This window comes from Monodon monoceros, unplaced genomic scaffold (assembly GCF_005190385.1).
Source record: "Monodon monoceros isolate NGI ecotype Baffin Bay Population unplaced genomic scaffold, NGI_Narwhal_1 Super_Scaffold_12, whole genome shotgun sequence".
NCBI classification, from domain to species: Eukaryota; Metazoa; Chordata; class Mammalia; order Artiodactyla; family Monodontidae; genus Monodon; species Monodon monoceros.
This window is the reverse complement of record NW_021703768.1, coordinates 29,770,625-29,790,783: the sequence shown is the minus strand read 5'-3', so window position 1 is coordinate 29,790,783 and position 20,159 is coordinate 29,770,625. Positions and strand designations below refer to the sequence as shown.

The 20,159-nt window shown below is 42.3% G+C and overlaps 1 protein-coding gene across 1 annotated transcript in view; it reads right to left on the bottom strand.

The window, feature by feature from the left end:
- SPEF2 (sperm flagellar 2) overlaps positions 1-20,159 on the bottom strand; it is a 174,360-nt gene that overhangs the window by 56,492 nt on the left and 97,709 nt on the right. Inside the window, 6 exon segments of the mRNA XM_029218282.1 lie at positions 2,001-2,145; positions 6,351-6,531; positions 10,643-10,794; positions 13,897-14,034; positions 17,402-17,540; positions 17,624-17,751. Of these exon segments, the coding sequence (XP_029074115.1) occupies positions 2,001-2,145; positions 6,351-6,531; positions 10,643-10,794; positions 13,897-14,034; positions 17,402-17,540; positions 17,624-17,751 (883 nt within the window).

Below are 20,159 nucleotides of genomic sequence, written 5' to 3'. Positions count from 1 at the left end.
CTGGTCCAGACAGTGTGAGTGATGAAATATTGATAATCTTTCCTTGAGAATTCTCGATGTGGTGTCTGGCTGGACACATATAATAATACCCCATTCGTCTAGCATCATGGAAAAATGAGGTGTGTGGCTCATGCAGACAGGGTTACAGACACCAAAGAGGATGCAATTTAGTGTTTGGGGACAGAAATTAGCAAACCCCGACATAGCGTTGGCCACCTGGAGAAGTACCACTTCACAAGGGATACTTGTATTGGCCAAGTGTTTCCCAGGTCCTCATCAAGAGAAGATCAGAGAATAACCTCAAGCAGATAGGTGGAAATGTAGCTGATGGTCAAGAATTCGTATCTACTTCATTGTCTTTTAACTAGTGCTTAAATACAAGTACTTTAATGATTACACACGAGAATTAGAAAATAAGAATTCATCAGTGTTTGGGCTTCCCTGGTGGCGCAGTGGTTAAGAATCCACCTGCTAATGCAGGGGACACGAGTTCGAGCCCTGGTCTGGGAAGATGCCGCGGAGCAACTAAGCCCGTGTGCCAAAACTACTGAGCCTGTGCTCTAGAGCCCGCGAGCCACAACTACCAAAGCCTGCGTGCCTAGAGCCCGTGCTCCGCAACAAGAGAAGCCCCTGCTCACCACAACTAGAGAAAAGCCCATGGGCAGCAACAAAAGGCACAACGCAGCCAAAAAATAAAATAAATTAAAAAAAAAATTTGTCAGTGTTTGAGAATTTGCCCGTAAGAAATGGCAGTGAGATTCTAGCTGCAGGCCCAGCTTGTACTATTCTACTTAGTTCAATAAATCTTTCTTGAAGGTCTGATCTCAAGGGGTTCAAATTTTGGGAAGAAGACAAATGTAAACAAAGAAATTATAATAAGATGTGTTAATTTCAATAGTGAACGGTAAGAATAAATTACAGATGAAAGAGCCCTTAATCTCTCTGGGTTTCTGTTTTAACATCTGTAAAATTAAGAGATTGGACCCAACCAATTATTCCACTAAAGTAAATGGAAGCACTTCCTTCAAACGCTGCTTATTTCCTTTATGTTCCCCATCTGAAATGGACCAAGGTCGCCTGTTCTTTACTGTGGGGCTACCCTTTCCTTGGTTTCAGGGGTCACCACCTCCCCCAACCCCCATCCTGAGGGCTTTGTCTTAACTCCTACTCTAGCTGCTTGGATGGACTCCATCTGGAAAGCATTTTCTACCCCTCAGATGGAGTGAGATAACTGCGCTCTCCAGGGACCTCTACCTCCGCCATAAAGAACAATGACCGGTCACATGTCTGTCTCTGCCATTAGACTACAGTCCTATCAGGGCAGGGACCACGTTTCTGTTTTTTTAGGTTTATCACTGTGTCCTTAGTACCCATCCTCATCATGTTCCACATGTCAGAGGCCTAACAAACACATCAGGAGCAACTGATCAGTGGAAGGACTTTTGCTCATGTGCTTCCCTCTCTTCCTCTCTTGCCTCAAGTCGCTGCAAAAATGTACAAGTGGAAACATTCAGAGGCCAGGGTAATGTTTGTGGTAGAGCCCACCCTTTCCCCTTTTCATTCCATCGTGCCTCTGAGGCTGAGTTTTAGGTAGGAGGCCTCCAGGAGAGGACTTGCTTGAATGAAACCTGAAACCTGAATTAAACCTGAAACTTACATACTCAGAATTAGCTTTTAACCCTTTCTTGATCAAGGCAGCCAGTGTCAGCCCCCTTGCACACACTTTTCAGATTACATAGTGTCATCTTGGAGTTCTTTTCACATGTTCAAAACTATCTTTGAGATTTATTTCACCCTGGATACACTTGGCTGTTCGGATAAACGCTGGCATGGAGAATGTTTGCCAGCTAACACTACGGCTCACAGAAGACTGGGTCTCGAAGTAAAACCTAATGAACAGCATTCTAGTAGCTCAGAGGCTCATGTGCCTGGTTAAGTGCTTGTTCTCCACCAAGGGGAGGTTAAGCATCCAGGGTTCTGGACGCTAAAGCCATGAATACCTTTTCCTTTTTTGTCTTTTTTTTTCTTGGGCGGCTCCTTTTTCACTTTTTTATTTGCAGCTACCTGAGGAGGTTTTTCTTTTGCATCTGCTGTCTGGTTTTCTTTTTCTTCTTCCATGAGTCTCTGATGAATTTCAGCAGCCACCTGGTTGTATAAGAGCAACATTTCAGTTACTACAACATTTATGAAAGACGATAGCTATTTGGATTTAGCCGTCACCCAATTCCATTGAAACCTCATTCTACAGCAAACATGCCATGTACTCAATCTTTACAGAAGATTTAAAAGATTCTACTTAAATGGAAACCTGTCCCTGTCCCAAGATGTAGCTTCCCCGAGGCCACCTGTGTGGAGGCCGCTCACTTTCTCAAGCCCTGCCTGCCATTCGTCTTTAGTTACACAAACATTTCTTTCTTTTTAATCTCAGACCCTATGGATTTAACACCCACTATTCTTCCAAGTGCCTGTTATTTCTTGGCCTTCAACCTGGGGCATTCCTTTATATCATTGTTTCTCAGGTTTTTTTTCATTATTGATTGTTTTTAAGTCAGTTTCTCCTAACCACATTCCCCTTCCTGAAATTTTAATACTGCAGAAGGGTATCTGCCTATGTATCTCATGTGTGTCTGTGCTTCACACATAAAATTGGTGACAATTTTTCATGTCATCCAGCCAAGTTTTGGGGGCACATGCCCTGTATTAATTGGGCTCACGGACACTTGAATCCTGGGCTTCCATTCTATTCTAACACTAGACATCACCCCAGCAAGGTGCAGTGTTCATGAGGATGACCTGGCCCATAGGCTAACTGCATCGCTGCTTCTTAACTTCCTCTACTTGGGGGAAATTTCAGCTTCTCTTCATATCAGCACCCTCCTTTCACTCTCATAGATTTCCTGGTATGAGAGATTAGTTGTGTGGTCACAATACAATAGCTGATGAAGGGCAGAGAGGGAGATGTGCGAAGTGCTGCTGGGATCCCTCCATCTTGCCTATGAGGCTGCCTGTGCTCTGCAGGCAGCAGGAAAACCTTGTCTTGGGGCTTGTACAGCTGGGACTGTGCCTGCAGATAGAAAGACTGAACTTTTTTTTTTTTTTTGCTGTACGCGGGCCTCTCACTATTGTGGCCTCTCCCGTTGCGGAGCACAGGCTCCGGACGCGCAGGCTCAGCGGCCATGGCTCACGGGCCCAGCTGCTCCGCAGCATGTGAGATCTTCCCGGACTGGGGCACGAACCCGTGTCCCCTGCATCGGCAGGCGGACTCTCAACCACTGCACCACCAGGGAAGCCCCAAGACTGGACCTTTTGAACCATGTTTTTCTCCGGATATATGCCCAGGAATGGGCTTGAATTTGAAAAAGAATAAATACATGTATATGTATAACTGAATCACTTTGCTGTACATCTGAAACTAACACAACATTGTTAATGAACCATGCTCCAATACAAAATAAAAATTAAAAACATAAAAAAGAGAAAGACTGGGCCTGCTAAAATAAGTTCACCTGCCCCTGGTGAGGTGAAGGGCGTTTATGGCTGTAAATCTGAGAAATGAGAGCTGAGACGAGACTCCCAAAATGAAGAAAGAAAACCCGCACACACCATGGGGGCAGTAGCAACATATGGTTGAAAACTTAAAAATCTCAATAAGGCAACTGGTGAGGAAATGGAGGTCCATGGGAGTTTATTTATTTATTACAGTGCTTACTGTGTCCAAGCCTGATGTTATTTCTGGGGAGAATTGGGGGAGGGGCCCAGAGGAGAAACAGGAAGTTGGATAGAGGTGACTAGAAAGACGAAGAAGGCACAATCTAATCTCTTCTCTCAAAGGAGCTTTCAGTCCTGCGGGGGCGATAGACCAGCCAATTCCTGTCCTGTCCAGATCGCCACCACGCTTCCCACCCATAGCACAGCATATCACTCTGCCCAACTGTTCTACGAGCGTTAAATCTTGTCCCCAGCCTCCAAATGAAATGAGCGCTCCGGAGGGCTGAGCCAGCCCTGCTTCTTGGTTTTCTCCATAGCTTTTAGCATCCGTGCTATGCTCATAGAAGATGTCCAGAAAATGCTTATTGACGGATGGAATTTCTTTTAAAATAATCACATGCTACAGAATACACCCGCAGCTTCTTCAGTATTAGCAGAACCTTGGAGGGATGCAGAAATGTTTCAGAGAGCTGGGCAGCTTTTTTGTGGGTGTGTATGCGTTTTTTTTTTTTTTTTTGCGGTACGCGGGCCTCTCACGGTTGTGGCCTCTCCCGTTGCGGAGCACAGGCTCCGGACGCGCAGGCTCAGCGGCTATGGCTCACGGGCCCAGCCGCTTCGCGGCATGTGGGATCTTCCCAGACTGGGGTACGAACGCATGTCCCCTGCATCGGCAGGCGGACCGGACTCTCAACCACTGCGCCACCAGGGAAGCCCTGTGTGCGTTTTTTTAATCAGATGTTCTGTTGATAAAAATGGATTTCATGATATATACTGTACTTTCAAATTCTTGGTAAAGCTGAAAGCAGACTTGTTAACATTCTCCCCTAAATTGCAAGCAATTCATTTTTGAATGTGTTCTTGCAAACCACGGTGAGTTAGCAATTTCCTTTAAAGTTGGATTTTTCTCCTCTGTAAACAACCTTGTGATGATAATTATCATCATCCACATTTTTCTGGTCCACTTCCCTCAAACACCTCTGGGTCTCTTTCAAAAATTAACATAATTCACAGTACATCCAGCAACCTAGCTTGTAAGGCTGAAGAAACTCTAGAAATAATGCTTTGATGCCGTGAGTGTTAAACATGACTTATTTCTTGGAAATCATTGCACACCTGCTAATTACAAGAAAGTTTTACTAAAAATTAACATAACGTACTAAATGAATAGCTCCTGGTAAAACTGCTGTGTAGCGAGAAAAGCCCATGTTAAAGTGCTCTCATTCCAATTGCCCTGATCTCAGCTGGTCCTGTTCTCCCTGTAGCAGTTTACTGAATCAGGCCTGTTTCATCTGAAACTCAAAGTTCACTTAAAGACATGTAATATCAAAGTCATAAAAGTCTATTAGAAATATAAAAGCAGGATTCAAATGTAATTATTAGGAATATTAATTACTAAACAATCCTTCCTCCTATGCTTTCTATGTGGTTTTCAAAGGTTCACGAGCAAAGTGGTACAGTTTTGAATAAATTTCTTAATATAATAACCTATTATATTTAATTTCTAAAAAACTTTCATATACATTATTTCATCGGATCTTTTCAACCATTCAAGAAAGGAAAGATAAGGTAGAATGTCTCCCACGTTACAGATAAAGAATCGAAGACTCAGAGAGGTTAAGTGATTTTCCTAAAATCACACAGCTTAAACAAGAAGTGTAGCCAGTGCTCTTTGTGCTGTATGATACTCTCTTTCTAATAATCTAATATTTAAAATCTCATTTCCCCAGGTAATTTTAATGGGATTCATAAGACTTGTAAGTTGTCTTTATGTTCAATTAACAGTAAGGATAATAATTCATCTACTTTTTTTAGAACTTCTAGATCCGGTTTCCCACTCTCTGGTGCTTGGTAGTTGTAGCCTTTGCGGTGATCCTCCTTGCCACGACCATCATCATTTATATGAACATCAGTGTCACCAGCATAGCGGCAGCAGCATCTCAAGAATGTACTGAGGACTCAGTATTGTGTTAGATGTGGGCATTATGCTAGGTGTAGTGGATACAGAAAGTTTTAGAACCTAGTTAAGTATTCAGGAAAACATTAATAAGGTAAAAATCACAAACAATAACCTAGATACTAAGAGTCAAAAGTGGGAGAGACAATAAATGCTACAAGGATTAGAAGAGCATGCAATCAGGGAAGGCTCATTCTTCAGGAAACAGACAACCAACTGGTTGGGAATCAAGGTAGGAACTAGTTTTGAAGACTTAAAGAAAGTAGAGGCTGAATTTCTGACTTTAAAACTTGAAAATCTGGCCCTACTGGACACCATGCTTAAATGGCAAGGTTGGCTAGGAGCCTCTCTAGATGGGGTTGCTACTTCCACTTGGCCACAGTCCCACTCCACCCTATTGCCTTATACTTAACCCATCTCATTGACATTTCCTGCTTGGCCCTGTAGAGCCCTGCACTTGGAACCCTGGGCCAGCATAGAAAATAATCTAAATGTTGGTTCACTCCTTTCTTGACCTCATACATTTGCTGATTGAACTTTTTCTTTCAGAAAAAAAGAAAAAACTTCTGGGAGGTATAGATTTATATTGTGAACATTGTGTAAATTTTCTGTTCATAGCATATTACCAACTTTGGAAGTTAATGAATGGGTATTACTGAAAGGAAACGTAGTAACCAGCACTGCTTACCATGTGAGATATTGCTAAAGAAGACTGCTGCCACGTGTCCATTACCATCTTCTCATCGGCCTCAAAGTTTAGCTCTATGTTTTCCAGTGAGTAATCAATCTTGCCCTTCAGTATGGCTTTTGTTTTTGGTTTGGATAAAGATGACTCTGGAGAACTGGGTCTTTGACGAACTAGGGGAATTCTTGGGAAAACCAACAAAAAAGAAATATAAAGATTTTATTTAACAGAATCCTATTTTTGTGTCCATGTTACTTGGTGAATTTCATTGTCCTGCTTTAATCTCAATTTTCAAAGTTTTCTTGGAAGAACTCTTTAGATGGAGAAATGACTATGAAAGGCTGTATTGTGGTCTACACCTCCTAGAGAAATGGAAATAAAAACAAAAGTAAACAAATGGGACCTAATGAAACCTAAAAGTTTTTGCAAAGCAAAGGAAAACATAAACAAGACAAAAAGACAACCCTCAGAATGGGAGAAAATATTTGCAAATGAAGTAACTGACAAAGGATTAATCTCCAAAATTTAGAAGCAGCTCATGCAGCTCAATATCAAAAACTCAAACAACCCAATCCAAAAATGGGCAGAAGACCTACATAGACATTTCTCCAAAGAAGATATACAGATTGCCAACAAACATATGAAAGGATGCTCAACATCACTAATCATTAGAGGAACGCAAATCAAAACTACAGTGAGGTATCACCTCACACCAGTCAGAATGGCCATCATCAAAAAATCTGTAAACAATAAATGCTGGAGAAGGTGTGGAGAAAAGGGAACCCTCTTGCACTGTTTGTGGGAATGTAAATTGTTACAGCCACTACGGAGAACAGTATGGAGGTTCCTTAAAAAACTAAAAATAGAACTACCATATGACCCAGCAATCCCACTACTGGGCATATACCCTGAGACAACCATAATTCAAAAGGAGTCATGTACCACAACGTTCATTGCAGCTCTATGTACAATAACCAGGACATGGAAGCAACCTAAGTGTCCATCGACAGATGAATGGATAAATAAGATGTGGCACATATATACAACAGAATATTACTCAGTCATAAAAAGAAACGAAATTGAGTTATTTGTAGTGAGGTGGATCGACCTAGAGTCTGTCATACAGAGTGAAGTAAGTCAGAAAGAGAAAAAGAAACACCGTATGCTAACACATATATATGGAATATATAAAAAAAATAAAAAACACAAAACTGGTTCTGAAGAACCTAGGGGCAGGACAGGAATAAAGACGCAGACATAGAGAATGGACTTGAGGACACGGGGAGGGGGAAGGGTAAGCTGTGACAAAGTGAGAGAGTGGCATGGACGTATATACACTACCAAATGTAAAATAGATAGTTAATGGGAAGTAGCCGCATAGCACAGGGAGATCAGCTTGGTGCTTTGTGACCACCTAGAGGGGTGAGATAGGGAGGGTGGGAGGGAGATGCAAGAGGGAGGAGATATGGGGATATATGTATATGTATAGCTGATTCACTTTGATATAAAGCAGAAACTAACACGCCCTTGTAAAGCAATTATATTCCAGTAAAGATGTTAAAAAAGAAAAAAAATGTTTTATGGTCTAGAAAGTCTAACAAGAGGAAACTAGAGACAAGCAATGCTAAAACATAATTTTTAGGTCTAATTCTCAGTAATTATGAGGAGGGGGATTAAACAGTGGCAATTATGAAGACATGCAAGTTTGAAATTTATCTGGGATATAAACTTCTGACAAGGTATAAATCAGTCATGAAAAGCAAACCAATAGAACTGGACGTCACTTCTTTAAAACGACTAGCAGTTGGCTTCCGGAAGTAGACAGTTAAAAAGCAGGATATGACAGATGTGAGGTCTGCAAGGGGGTGACCCACGGAGGTGTGAGAGCTCCAGCAGCCCTCCCTACTCTTGAGAATGGGTGATGAAGGCTGTCTCTGTTTCGTAAAGTGCTGTGGGAACACAGAGTTAAGCTGTCTCTCCCCCTTTCTCGACCATATTGCTGCCCCTATGTAGAGATTTTAGAGCTGCCCCTGGGAATGTTCTATCCCTGAAGGATCCCAGGATCTCAAAGGCTAACTGCAGGGAACGATCCACCGAGCAGAATGCTAATTGCGCTGGGATCCCCCTCGGTGATAGAACATAGGAAGAGTTTTCAGCTAGGGCAAGGAATGGGCAGAGAGGAGCTCCAAGGATGCCTTTGCTAAAATTGGAGGAGGAACAAGCATTTGGCTTGGCAGACTCAAGTTGCTGGGGACCAGAGCAGTGATGCAGAAAGCTGGCTGTGAACTCCAGCACGCAATTAGCTTGGCCTTGTTTTGAAGCATAAGACGAGGTTTTCTGAAGTTGGCTCTTTGACTCTCATAGCGCCTGGAATTCTGACAGTGCACCATGCCTTATAAAAGCAATGTGTTGAGGGTCTACAACTCAGTATATGTCCACCCACAAGGAGAGCTGACGTTTTAATAATCAAGTAGTGCTTAATCTCAGTCACTGAGACGTGAGATTCACGTGTCTAATAAGATAAAGGCTGTGTGATCATCTCTACATGTTTAATACGGGGCAATAGGCGTTCCTAACACCTTGCTTTGGAGGACAGCAGTGGTGACGTATCATTTAGAAAAGGGATTTGGATTTAGAATTCATTTGCTGGGAAAAATTCTGGTCAGCTACCTCTCACTATGAGTAGATGTATCAGTAGATACGAACTGGGGCATGTCACTCGACTTTCTGAGGCTCCATTCCTTCTGGGAAAATTACAAATATAATAATAATATTGTTACACATTATTGGTTATTAGTTAACACCATTATTATTATTAGGTTGTTGGAGGAATAAAATAGACAAGCTATGTGAACATGCTTAACACTCTGTTCGTTTCCCTATACATATTAAAGAGACTGGTTGGTTGGTTGACGCATTGATTGGCTGAGAGTTCCAGGGGATACTCACAGCAGCGATCTGAGGTTGAGACTGGTGCAGAATGTTTTGCAAAAAGTAAGAACTGGCTGTTCTTTTGCCTGTTTCATTCTACTAACCAACATTAATAGCTTCCCCATTATGCCTGACTTGCTATTTTGTGCTAAGAACAGAATGCCCTGCTACTGTAGACATTGAAACTTGGCCTCTTTTGATGACTCTGGCTGTTCATATCACTTTGGGAAATTTTTATTGTTCTTAATTACAAAGGTCTCTTTCAGAAGCTTGCTGAGTTAAACATTTCACTTGTATCTGTGTCAAAAAGAGGGTTCAGACTTCTTGTGTTTTCTTGCTTAGTCGTGGTCCTGACAAGGACATGATGGGACCAGATGGAAGAAGCCTAGAGAGAAATGGGCCTCAGATCACTGTGGAATCCTATCATGCACAGGCCATTGCAAATCCTTTCTGGAATAGGGGAGGGTAAAATGAGGAATGTAAGAACATGCGATACTCACAATTAAAACAGTGCATGTGAGGAAGAAGAGTTTGTTGTCATATTATGCAATAATATGATGACGATAATAGTCATCACTTATTGAGAGGCACTGGGACTAGGTCTCAAGTCTTCTGACTCCCAGGCATGGTGCTACGTGTTTTGAGGATTTCATTTTCTGTAATCTTCACAACAACCCTACTTTACAGATAAGGAAACCAAGTCTTAAGAGAGTTGGGGTGACTTTCCCAAACAAATTGTTTTAATTTACTTACATATAGCTAGTAATTGCCTGAAAATGTCATTTTTCTTCCACCCTTACCACCAAGTTTATTTTCTTACCGGTGGGAATCTGATGTTAGACTGCTACTAAGTTTCAGTCTCACAAAGTCATAATCACATATGACTGAGTGTTTACTGTTTCTCAATTTCCTAACCTGTAAAAGAAGACTCATAACACCTGCCATTGTCATTTATATAATGCCATGCACACACACAAATGCCCACATACGCACAGAGCAGCTTGGGACCTTTCATAAAAGTGGTAGAGGGTCACGATCCCTTACTAGAAACCCTTGTGGTCAAAAGTGTTTCAGAATTCAGAATTTGTATATACTATATATTCCATAATATCCCCAGCAGTCTGTTGGAAGCACTCTGTAACAAAACACACTACATCTCTGCAGCAAAAATGAGTAGATATTCACTATAAGTGGGATAAATAATGCATATCAATAGTCTTGAGGCGAAGTTTTCAGTTTTTAGAGTTTTTTTTGGATTTTGGATTAGCAGATACAAGACTGTGGTTTTATTAGTGGTATTCAATTTAAAATCGCAAAGCTTTATGTTGAGACTGATAAGAGTGCAACGTGATAGCCCGCCTTACCTAAGCTGGAATTCCAAAATATCTTTACTATCCAGTTGGACCAATGGGACTCGAGTAAATCTCTTAGTGTCATCTGTTGGGATTTTACATTCCATTCCCCTGTAATAATCTTGAAGCAGTCTCTTCGTATCTTGGAAACGGTTCAGTTCTGCCTTTAATAGAAAATACGAATGTTAATACCCAAGACAGAACAAGCTGATCTGTACATATGTTCTATATAAGCCCTGTAAGCACTATTTTATTTATTTATTTATTTATTTATTGTTTTTGCGCGGTACGTGGGCCTCTCACTGTTGTGGCCTCTCCCGTTGCGGAGCACAGGCTCCGGACGCGCAGGCTCAGCGGCCATGGCTCACGGGCCCAGCCGCTCCGCGGCACGTGGGATCTTCCCGGACCAGGGCACGAACCCGTGTCCCCTGCATCGGCAGGCGGACCCTCAACCACTGCGCCACCAGGGAAGCCCTGAATAAGATGCCATCATATATCATATAAGCAGAATTGATCAAAAGTCCTCTCAGATTTATGGTAACTAGTAAATAATGCTTTCTTACTGTTTCTCTCATCACAAAAACTTAGTTTTGAAAGAAATCATCTAGAATAGCATTTTCTAAAATTTATTTTGTAGAAGCTTTGTCCTATAAGCTCTTAATGAGCACCATGCTGGGAAAAAAACAAACAAAAACTTTGCAACGTCAAATAATTTCAGAAATGTTAGGTTAACATACCAAAAGAGTTTCTTTATTGCAGCACATCTTAATATCTTAATATGTCAGTATGCTTGTCAATCTCCCAGGGAGAGGGAAGGGTAGAGTACATGGCCCTTCCCAAAGTCTTCTGATCATCAAGTCCTTGTTTTGTGAAACATCTTGTAGGACTAGTGTTCCGTGGAATCCACTTTGGGAAACACTTATCTAGGCACAGGCCCTTGAAAACTTTCATGAAGATTCTTTCCCCTCCATAAATATGTGCAAGCTTCTGCTTCTGAGCTCCTGGACCAGCAGCTCAAGTACCTGAAAAGTCTGTTATTCGATGGACAGTTCCAATCATTAGGATCGTTCTTCATTTATTGAACTGAAATCTACTACTCTCCTGTAGTTTACAGCTTTGGTTCTTCATAGAATCATGCCAATCAGTGCAGAACTAGGTTTCTTCTGTTCTAGGTGGCCAGCCTTTAACTATGTGAACACTGATGACAAAGCAGTGGTTAGGGCTACTGGCTCAAGAGTTAGATTCCCTCAGTCCCAATCCCAGCTCTCCTACTACTGACATGTGGCATTGGGCAAATCACTTCATCTAGGTTTGCCTCAGTTTCCTCATCTGTGAAATGAGGATTGTGAAAGAATTGACAGCCTAGGGTTGTTGTGAAGGTTTAACCTTCACATGAAGGGTCCTTAGAACAGAGTAAGAACTTAATAAATATTAGCCTTTATTTCCTTTACCCTCTTTTTTCCTAGTTGCCTTTAGATGTGGATTCTGTTTCTCAGGGAGAGGGTCTGAAATGTAGGTCTTGTGGGGTGTAAGAGTTTTACCATTTCTGAAAGAGGCATATATTGCTTGGACTAATGTGAATGATTTACAAAAATTCTCTAATCCCTTTGCCTTCGTTACTGGGTTTCAGTTATTTCTACCATAAACCTTTGAAACAGCTGTTCCAGCATTCAATCTCTGCTTACCCAAACTGGTGTCCCAGGGATGTTACCCAGGCAGGTTTAGGCTGCTGGCTGTCTTGCCTTCATCCTCAGCACAGCCCATGCCTTGTAGCCCCCACCTGGATCCCAGGGCTAGCAATCAGTGAGGCTGCTACTGCTTCTCAGGCCGCTGCCTCCTGTGGTCCAGCTTGCTCCTGAACCAGGGGCTTGTCCCTGTGAGTGCTGGAAGCACTCGCATCCACGGTCATTTGTTGAACAAGGATTTATTGAACACCTACTATGCGCTAGCTCCAGTGATCCTCAGCTAAATATTCTCATTTCCTGCAGTAACTCCTCCTGTAAGCTAATCAGTTCAAGATCTGAAAGGTACCCTTTTCTACTCTATCCTCACTGCTATTTTCTTAGGAAAATATACTCATGTAGACACAGCTTGACCAAGACAGCCTTCATAATCCTCTCAGCATGACTAAGCTATAGACAGGTTTCTTCCTAACTCCAGACTCCTGACCTCCCTTTTCTCAGAGTATTTACTTTAGGAAACTTGTCTTTGTAAGTCCATTCTCTGTCCCTTTGAGATGTAAATCTTTTCAAAATCCTCCTGCTGGTTTTAGAAATCAGAACTGTCTCTCTCAAGAACCTGGGAACCATCTCTTTGAAATGTAAGCATATGAAATGAAAATGGAACTCCTATGTCCTGGTCCTCTGGGAGGAGCGGAGTCTGACTTAGGAAGACACCTTGCTCCAAGTTGTAAAACTACGTGCATCAAGAAGAGAAGGGAGGGCTTCCCTGGTGGCGCAGTGGTTGAGAGTCTGCCTGCTGATGCAGGGGACACAGGTTCGCGCCCTGGTCCGGGAAGATCCCACATGCTGTGGAGTGGCTGGGTCTGCAGCAGGAGAGGCCACAAAAAAAAAAAAAAAAAAAAAAAAAAAAGAGAAGGGAAAGTTTACTTTTCCTTTAGACGAGGCCAATCAAGCAACACAGGTTGTGCATGACACCCCACCTTGCCCCAGTTCTTAGAAACCCTCCAGCCCTTATTCTTGGCAGAGCTGGGTATCCAGACTTGGTCTGTGCTCTCTCCCCTATTGTTGACAATACCTTGGCATAAAATCAACGTCTGTCTCTTCAACTTGTCCAGTGCAATTCATTATTTTAACGGGCTGCAAAAATAAATTAATCAGATTGTTCCAATGAATGGTCTATTTTTCCAATCTGGACACAAACGTTTTTCAGGAATCGAGTGCCTGCTGAGTCTGATCCAGCCCACGCTCTTGTGGCAGGGCTGCTTTCCCGGGGACACTTTGGGTGTCCGCTGGGAGAGGCTGGTGTGGTAACGACCCAGGACAGACACCGTCTCTGCTGTCCCCTCCACAGCTCTAGGCCACTTGGAAACAGCTGGTGAGCTGTAGCTTGAGATGCTACCAGTTCTGGTGTTTGTTTGGCTGGGGACAGAATGGCTTATTTCAGCTAACCTCCTTGGCAAGCTGGAGCTCAGGCTGGGCAGAGTGCTGTGAGTAAAACAATCCCCTCACATTCCCAGAGGAGTGGTTACAGGACGGACGTGGCCATGGAGAGAAGTCTGTGTCATCCTGACCGGCCGCTCTTACCTGCATCAGTGAGAAGAAATGGTTCATCGCGATTCCGATCACATCCTGCAACCAGCTCTCGTTAATGATGTCCAGACACTCCTGCTCTGCCTCTCCCCTGTGGGCATCACAGATGTCCCACAGGCGGTCCCGTAAATCCTGCACACAAACACTGCTGTGAGGCTTCAGAATCACAGCTCAGATGACCTCCGTATAATAAAACTAAAATCCTTTGCCTGTCTTAATGTGTCTGAAGAAAATTTAGACCTAATACACTCGTATATTTTATCACTTCGGTAAACAAATGTTTATTTTGTTTCTACTCTGTCAGGCCTTAATTTTCTAAGACCCCCTCAGCACACCTTGTGCCCAGGTCCACAGTTTACTTTATTCATGAGGGGCTATGTTTTATGTATTCTAATCCTTCCTCACAAGATTTGATTGGCCAAAAAAGACCTTTCAGGGAATTTTTGAGGAAATGGTGTATTGTTGGTGCAAGAAATATGCTGCTTTATTGAATCCGAGGGCACTTAACACAGCAAGGGCACTTGTTAATTAATCATGAGTGGAGCATGTCATTCTCCAAGAAATAGGGTCTGAGCTTAATTGGATTGTCTGAAAATAAGCTTTGGATTACAGAGCTAGCAGTGAAAAAAACATCTTTTAAAGATCCCAGCTCTGCCACTTACCAGATCCTGAGGAATAATGTTGATGATACCTTTCTATGTGTGTCAGTGTTCAGAATATAAGTCATTATACTTATATTGACTCATTTAATGCCTCACAACCACCTTGGGTCCTATTATTTTCTTCATTTTGTAGATGAGGATACTGAGTCAGTCACAGAGAGGTTATTTTCCTAAAGTCACATTATGAGCAAGTGGTGGAGACAGGATATGAGCCTGTGGTCTTGTCTGTACCACTAGATTAGGGCTCAGTTCCTTGACCTGTAAAACGGGGATAGAGTTTACCCTTTGGATGTGCTGCAGTTAGCCTAAGCCTGTAAAGCACTTAGCACAGTATTTAGCACACAATAATTCCTCAGTTATAAACAGTATCATAATCTTATTCATAGCAATAAAATATCTGTTTAATTAAAATTCCATTAAGAAAATATATACAGTCCAATAAAACTTGACAGTTTTCACGATCATAATAATTGATTGAACATTTACTGTGTGTTGGGCATTGTGTTAAGTGCCTGACGTTGATTACCTCACAAATCCCCACAGTAACCAACGGAGAAGTTTCTGATGAGAAATTTGATGCCTAGAGATGTTGAGTCACTTGCCTATGGTTTCAGCGCGGTGAAGTCAGGAATTCGAACGCAAGCAGTTTGGTTCCAGTGCCTATAGTGGATTTTACTTCTGTGATGCTGTGTTTATGGAACACTTAGCATTTTGGTTTGTTATCTTGTGGGGGCTTCACATGAAATGAAAGCATCACAGGCATTTTTATAGCTATACACTAATATCAGAACAGTATGCCATTCTTTTAGAGCTGAGAGACCTTGACGTCTCCCTGGTCTTTCCACAAATGCTATATCAGACATCCAGTGAGGACTGGCTTCTGCTCCTCAAACATTTATACATTTTAAAAAGACAGGAGAGGAAGCAGTTGAGGAGAAAGTACAAAAGCAGGAGCCTGGGACCTTGTTTCTAGCTCTCTTTCTGCTCCCGACTCACTGGGAGGTCTTAGCAAGTACCAGTGTCTCTGTGGCTTGGTTTTCTAATGGGAAAGTGAGGACAACATGATAGCAGAACCTTTCCATTAACTTCTTAGGGTTGGAATGAAAGAAGCCAAGAACAAGGAATATTACCAGGAATAAAGAGGTTAACTACTGGCAAATAGGATGGTGAATTTGTCATTTCCAATTTTGCTTCTTTTAAATATCTAATCTGTCTGTAATAAACATATGGTACTTTTGGAATACAGGAGGGCCGGGATTGTGAATAGGCAGGAAAGAGATAGGAAAGGCAGATATGTTTTAGGATTACCATTTGAGGAATGTCTAAGACTTCAGTTTATTGGGACATTGATTAATGCAATACCTCCTGGATTAAACCCTCCAGCACCCTGGTCATCCAAGTTACCATAATGCCTTCACTTAATTTCAATAGCTTCCCAGCTGGTTTTCCAACTGCTCTCAAACACGCCAAGCATCCTCCCTCTTCAGTGTCTTCACTTTTCCCTATGCCTGATACACTCTTCCTCCCCAAATCTGCATGGCTTATCTCATGCAATCTCTCCTGTCCTGAGTCTGCTCAAATATTGCCTTCTCAGTGGGCCTTTCCACAACTACCATATAATAAATGGTATATCAACGTTCCTTCCCTCCCTGCCCTGCTTTCCTCCTTCCTGTAGCTCATATTATCAGTGACATACTCGCTATACATTTACTTGTTTATTGCTTATCCTTTGCACTATGGCCCCCAGAACATAAACATCCTGAGGTCATAGGCTTTTTGTTCAGTGTTGAACCCACCGCCCCTTGAGCAGTGCCGGGACCATGGTAGATGCTCAATAAATATTCACAGAGCAAGTGAATAGGTCATGGGGGTAGAGCTTGGGAATTTGTTGTCGTTGACAAATAAATACTGAGATTATAATCAGATATGATTACTAGTAGCCTATACTTAAGGTTGTTGAAGGGGAAAGAATTCCCCTGACAGGATAAGGGGCTCTGTAAATCTACACAGGAAAGACAAAAGGTGAGAGATTGAAATCTGGCTTCTTGTACATCAGAGGACCTTTTCTAAAACATCAGGGTAATATACTCTGAATTTATCATATACTTATGAATTTATCAAGATCTGCCTGTCTACCAAGTGCCAGGCACTGTGCTGCTGGAATACCAAGATGTATGAGATTTGGTACCTTCCCTCAAGGGATCTATTCGATAGAGGCAACACTTCAGGCTTTCTGGGATGTTCCCTCATTCCCCTTCTCCCTGACATCAACCAGCCATATAACTGTATCCAAGAGAGGCACGTACTTAATACCAGGCTTGGACACACTTACATGACCCAACAAAAGGGTTAGGAGTTTACAAAGTAGATGCCCAGAATGCTCTTGCACTGCTGGCCTTGGCTTCTCCTTCCAGAAGCATTGACTACCATATTCTCATTCTGAGCGCAAAGTACAGAAGAGTGATTGTTCTTGAAAGTCGGCAGGTTGGTGTTCAAACCATTTCTCCCCTCATCCTCACACCTCATGAGAGTAAGAAGGGGGTGAATTAGTCTTTTTTTGTTTGTTTTGTTTTGCGGTACGTGGGCCTCTCACTGTTGTGGCCTCTCCCGTTGCGGAGCACAGGTTCCGGACGCGCAGGCTCAGCGGCCATGGCTCACGGGCCCAGCCACTCTGTGGCATGTGGTATCTTCCCGGACCGGGGCACGAACCCGTGTCCCCTGCATCGGCAGGCGGACTCTCAACCACTGCGCCACCAGGGAAGCCCTGAATTAGGCTTTTGAAGTACAAGATTTGAGAGTGTGGAAACTCTGGCCCCGCGGGTCATGGACTCCCTTACATTCACTCTTTGGTGTAGTTCAGCCTTCGTTTCCTCATCATCCCACAGGTCATCAGGAAGAGAGTTGAAATCAGCCTGCCACTGAGATACAAAATCTTGCTTGTGGTCCGGACGCCTTAGAAACTGCTGGAAATCTGTTCTGTAAGGCATTCAGAGAATCAGACGGAGCTTATATGTCCTGCATGTAAACTACACGGTTGTAACTTTGGAAACTTTACTTACCTAATATCATATAAGTAAGCAATCACCGTATGCTGGCCTTCTCTCAGGTGCCTGAGTACTGTTTTGATGGAATTTATATAGGAATTTTCTATCAGTTTCCAGTAAGGTACTAAAAATGATCGTATTTCCTGTTAAATGGTAAAGCATAAAAATCATAATTTCAAAGTGAAAATTCTTCTGTGTAATTGAGTCAAAAGGGCACTACTAAGCAAGAAGATCAAGTTGCAACTGTAGCCACTTAAGGCATCTCTGTGAAACGTCTTGCTCCTCCTTCCTCCCCTCCCCCAGCTAATTCCTATTTCAAATAATTTTTCATGCCTGAGCGCAGACATATTTTTTTCCAGAAATCCTTCCCTGATCCATCAAGTGTATAGGGTCATCCTCTGAAGTTCTGAAGTCCCACCTTAGCACCCTGTACTTCTCTCATTAGAGAACTGATGGCATTAATTATAACTGTTTATTTATTTGCCTATATTCACCTCTAGAACAGCAGTCTCATAAAACCAGGAAGAATTACTATCTTATTCACCACTAAACAGTTTTTCCTATAATTACCACAATGTCTGGGACATAGTAAGTGCTCAAGAAATATTTATTGAATGAGTGAATTGAATAATCACAGACCTCACATTTTGCCTAAGTTGGAGAACATCTAGGTTCTTGTCAGGGTGATGATGAGTTATTTCTCTGAATTCTCCCTTGAGGTTTTACCTTTGCTGTAAAGTGCACCATGAAAATCAGAAAGTTTCTTTTACATTATCTTTAATGATGCAAATAAACAATGAAAAATAAGAAGTAATCAAATTGAAATAAAATTGAAGATACTTTTTTTTTTTTTTTTTTCGGTACGCGGGCCTCTCACCCCTGTGGCATCTCCCGTTGCAGAGCACAGGCTCCGGACGCGCAGGCCCAGCGGCCATGGCCCACGAGCCCAGCCGCTCCGCGGCACGTGGGATCCTCCCGGACTGGGGCACAAACCCGCGTCCCCTGCATCGGCAGGCGGACTCCCAACCACTGCGCCACCAGGGAAGCCCCCATATTATATTTTAATATAAACTTTCTGTACGAATTTTTCCCTTATTGGTTGTGCATTTATTTATTCAGGGGCTTGCACATGGGGACCTTGGAGGTCATCTGGGCTAACTTCCTCTTCAACTGAGACATGCCAAGAGATCTAGAGACAGATTATCCAATCTCTGTGGACCTCACTGATACATTAGGCACATTTCAATGCAACCCCCTTTAGGGTCACACAACTTGTGTTAGTGGAAAATGCTTCCTGTGTTGAGCAGAAATTTGCCTTTCTGTATTTTCTACTTATAAGCCCTAGCTGTGCCCTTTGGAGAAGGACAGTCTACATTCACACCATCTTCTCTATGACAGCCTGTCAAATATTTGAAGACATTGGTGAGGAGAAGTAGGCTGGGATTCAGGATGAAACTCGCTTGCTTTTGTATTTCCAGCATCTAGTACAGCATTTGCAAATAACAGGTACTCAACAAATGTTAATATAGATGTAAGCGGAGTCACCTGAACCCAATTTTATCATCAGTTAAATTTTCAGGAGACTGGATGGCTTCATCTGGTTCTAAAGGCCTATGATTCTATGTCTAACCATACTTCAAGTATTCATTTATCATACACATTTACAGTTCTTTCAATGCTCCTCTGAAATTATTTTAACACCTTTCTCTTACCTAGAGCCCCTCTCTGGTTTCTAGTTTTTCATGATCTCTCTTAAAAGATGTGGTATCCAGAGTGGTGCTGAAGACCATTTTAAGTAAGCTGACTACTAAACTTCCCTCCTGGTGACTTCAAGTCATTAATTAACACTCTGTGCAAGGAGAGTTACCACCTAGGAATGGACCTAATTGAACTAACATCCTGTTCACAGTTCTTATTTATTTACAAGAACTTCATGAGAAATTGTCAAATACTATTTTGAATTCAAGGTATACTATGTTCATGGTACCTCTCTGACCCACCTACTCAACCTTGCTATCAAAGTAAAGGAACAGGCCAGTTCAGCAGGACTTAGTCTTAGTAAACCTGTCTGACCTCTGGGTGATCACTTTGTATGTTACAAGTGCTTAGAGGCATGTGTTTAATAATTTTCTCTCCAATTTTGTCAGGGATTAACATCTGGATCATTGGTCTTGTATGCTACTAAATCCCGTCCACCTTTTGTTAAACATTTAGTCATTAGTCCACATCTGGTCTTCTAGATTCTCCCGTATCTTCTGTGATTTCTATGAGTTATTGATAATGTCCCATCTGTAGTTTATTTAATTCTCTGGGATGTTATTTTTCTGGGTCTAGGCACTTGAACTTATGTGACGTGACTAGATGTTAAGACCTATCCTTTCCAATTAAATAGTCTTCTCTTCATTGACTGAAGCATAATAGGAAATTGGGCAGCCAAAGCAAGTATCCTCCAAGCAAAGACCTATCACTCCACTGACTCCTTGGTGGTCTCTGAACCTTCCCTTGGGGCTGGTAAGGGGATAAGGACCCAGGCTCCCCTTGAACTTGGTTG